This window comes from Echinococcus granulosus (genome assembly GCF_000524195.1).
Source record: "Echinococcus granulosus chromosome Unknown EG_S00152, whole genome shotgun sequence".
NCBI classification, from domain to species: domain Eukaryota; kingdom Metazoa; phylum Platyhelminthes; class Cestoda; order Cyclophyllidea; family Taeniidae; genus Echinococcus; species Echinococcus granulosus.
Genome location: NW_020170532.1, coordinates 12,551 through 14,982, shown reverse-complemented (window position 1 = coordinate 14,982; position 2,432 = coordinate 12,551). Strand labels below are relative to the sequence as shown.

The window sequence follows — 2,432 nt, the reverse complement described above, 5'->3', positions numbered from 1 at the left end:
GCATTTATCACCCATTTGGCGTTAATGTGCTTTGATTGTTCCACCGAGTTGCGTCACAGTTACATTCTGAGGTGAGAATGATTCTCCCGCCGACAAATGCCTCAGCACTTGCACGAAACCGCCAAGCATTGTACATTAGGTGCATATGAAGCAACCCCCGTTTCTGTGCTTACAAGAGTAAACGCGACAAATTCTAGTGCAAAATATTTTCATAGTCAATGTGTAATTCATTCTGTAATGTTGAATTTTTTTGTTATTGTGCCAATGAATATAAAGGATAAGTGGAAATGAAATATGATTACCCTCACCACATCCTGCAAATTTTTTCAAGATTATAACTGCATAGCATAATTTTTATTTTCCTCTCTCGAATTAACCTCGTGTGTTAAGCGAATACTTTTCAGACTGGAGGCAATTGGGCACAAATAAGGAATTAAAGGAAGCAATTTTATAATTGCATGCATATTAGCTTCTGTCCAGCCTTTCACTTGTGACCACAATCCTTGCACAGTCCACATTGTCCACCCGAAACAGTGGCTTCCATGTAAAATTGGCCAGTGAGTTGGCCTACAAAGTGCACAAAATTTTTATAATTTTTCAATCTTTTTCATTCCTACTTAGAAGTACAACATTTACCCCTTCGGTGGGCAAAAACTCATACGCATCACCCTTGCGTACGTTGGATGCTACAAAAGTAATTGAGTAAATTTAAATTAGCACACTGAGTGTTTTACTCTTCCAAAGTGTTGGAATGAAAAAACCTACTTAACATTATCAATCTGTTGTTGAATGTGACAAGCGATGTGTATTGCCTCCACCCCTTATCAACTCCATGAAGGCGAGTCCACTGAGCTGTGGGCTGCTCAACTGATGTCAGGGGAAGAAATTCAACGGTGAGCTCTCTCCCTGAATTCTCTCCAGCAACCACCACGCATCCATTGAAGTAGGCAATTCCTGGCTTTGCGCGTCCCTCTAGCATCGGGTTGAGCTTAATCCATCGCCATCCGCTCTCATCCAAAGGATCTTCTGTCAGCATTTCAGCAGAATTTGAAACATATTCATTGTATCCACCAACAACTACGATTCCGATATCTGGGATATTTAAGGCCGAAGTATCACCACGAGCTGATGGCATATCTGGGAGTCGAGCAAACCTAAAATGGGTGACCTAGCTTCATCAAACATACTCGCCGGTGGTGGTGTCCAATTTTTTGCAAGTACGAATTGGATGGCCTTGTTTTAAGTAGCCGCCAAAAATGAAGATTGATTCATTTCTCGCCGCGACGGAATACCACTCGCTTTTCTCCCCTTTGAAAGGGAATTTGGAAACGCAGCCATTTCGGTAATTCACGGGCCAAAAATGACTTTTGTCATCAAAAAGATCGAAGGCATAATATTTGCCTAGAAGGCTGGGGAATAATACCACCTGTTAAATTTACCATTCAGTACAGTCGATGCATTATGCCATGGAACTTCAACATTAAACGATTCGTCCGTTGCAACTGTGGCACAGACCTCAAAATGTGCGGTTCCAAGTCTGTAGCCTTTCCGACGATCATAAGCACCTCCCTAGATATTTTCAAAGAATCAGCATAATGTGGGCGTACAGGGCATCATTAAGATTATGCTAAAGGCAATTCTGCGGTGTCAGATCATAAAAATAGGAGAACTTATCGAATCGGTTAGTCGGATTTTGAAAGAGTGGTCACGATGTTAGCAGAAATGATCTATGTACTTGCAACGTGATGGACGGATGGAGGAATGGTGAGGCATCCGCTCGATAGCGTTTCCGTCTGACTTCATTCCAGGGCTTGGCGAAGTGTCTCCTAAGAAAACGTAAGGAAGAGGCGTAAATGGTGTTTTGAGAAGGAGTGGTAAATAGAGTGTCATCGTTTAACTCAAGTCCCATCTAGGATCCCCAAATTAATTAATCCATCATCCTGTATTTAATCAGCATTCATGCATCCAACCATTCCGTGTTCACTCATCTATCTTGCATTCATCCATCACCATTCATCCATTCACTTATTCCTCCATCCATCCCTTAATCTAACAATCTGATCTGAATCCATTCATCGCAATGTCCTTCATCCCTCCTCCAGTTTGTGTGCCTTAATGCATCAAATAGTCATCCATCGAAATTGTTCATCCCTTGCACTCACTCACTATTCACGCCTTCACCGTGCTTACCTGCAGTACACGATTTGGAGTATTTCCGCACAAATTTCCAATATTTGGTTTGACTCGGTGGAGACAGCTTGGGCAAGTCAATCTTGGAAATCATCTTTGTAAATGCCTCTACCCTTTCCTTCACATCACACCCCTTGCATCTTGCATCCAGCCATTTGGAAATCGCTTGAAACTTGATTTCCTCACTCATACCTCCTTGCCAAATCCTCTCCAACAGGACCTCAAAGTACTCCGCTGTCGTC

The 2,432-nt window shown here is 42.3% G+C and overlaps 1 protein-coding gene across 1 annotated transcript; it reads right to left on the bottom strand. All coding sequences in view use genetic code 11, as the record gives it.

Annotated features, from left to right (window-relative positions):
* Nucleotides 1–465: 465 nt before the first annotated feature.
* EGR_09531 (hypothetical protein) lies at nucleotides 466–1,135 on the bottom strand (the record flags this gene model as incomplete). Its single annotated transcript, XM_024498780.1, has 3 exons — nucleotides 466–567; nucleotides 637–686; nucleotides 766–1,135. 3 exons carry the CDS (start codon nucleotides 1,133–1,135, stop codon nucleotides 466–468), a joined length of 522 nt encoding a protein of 173 aa, XP_024346787.1.
* Between the last annotated feature and the right edge of the window lie 1,297 nt (nucleotides 1,136–2,432).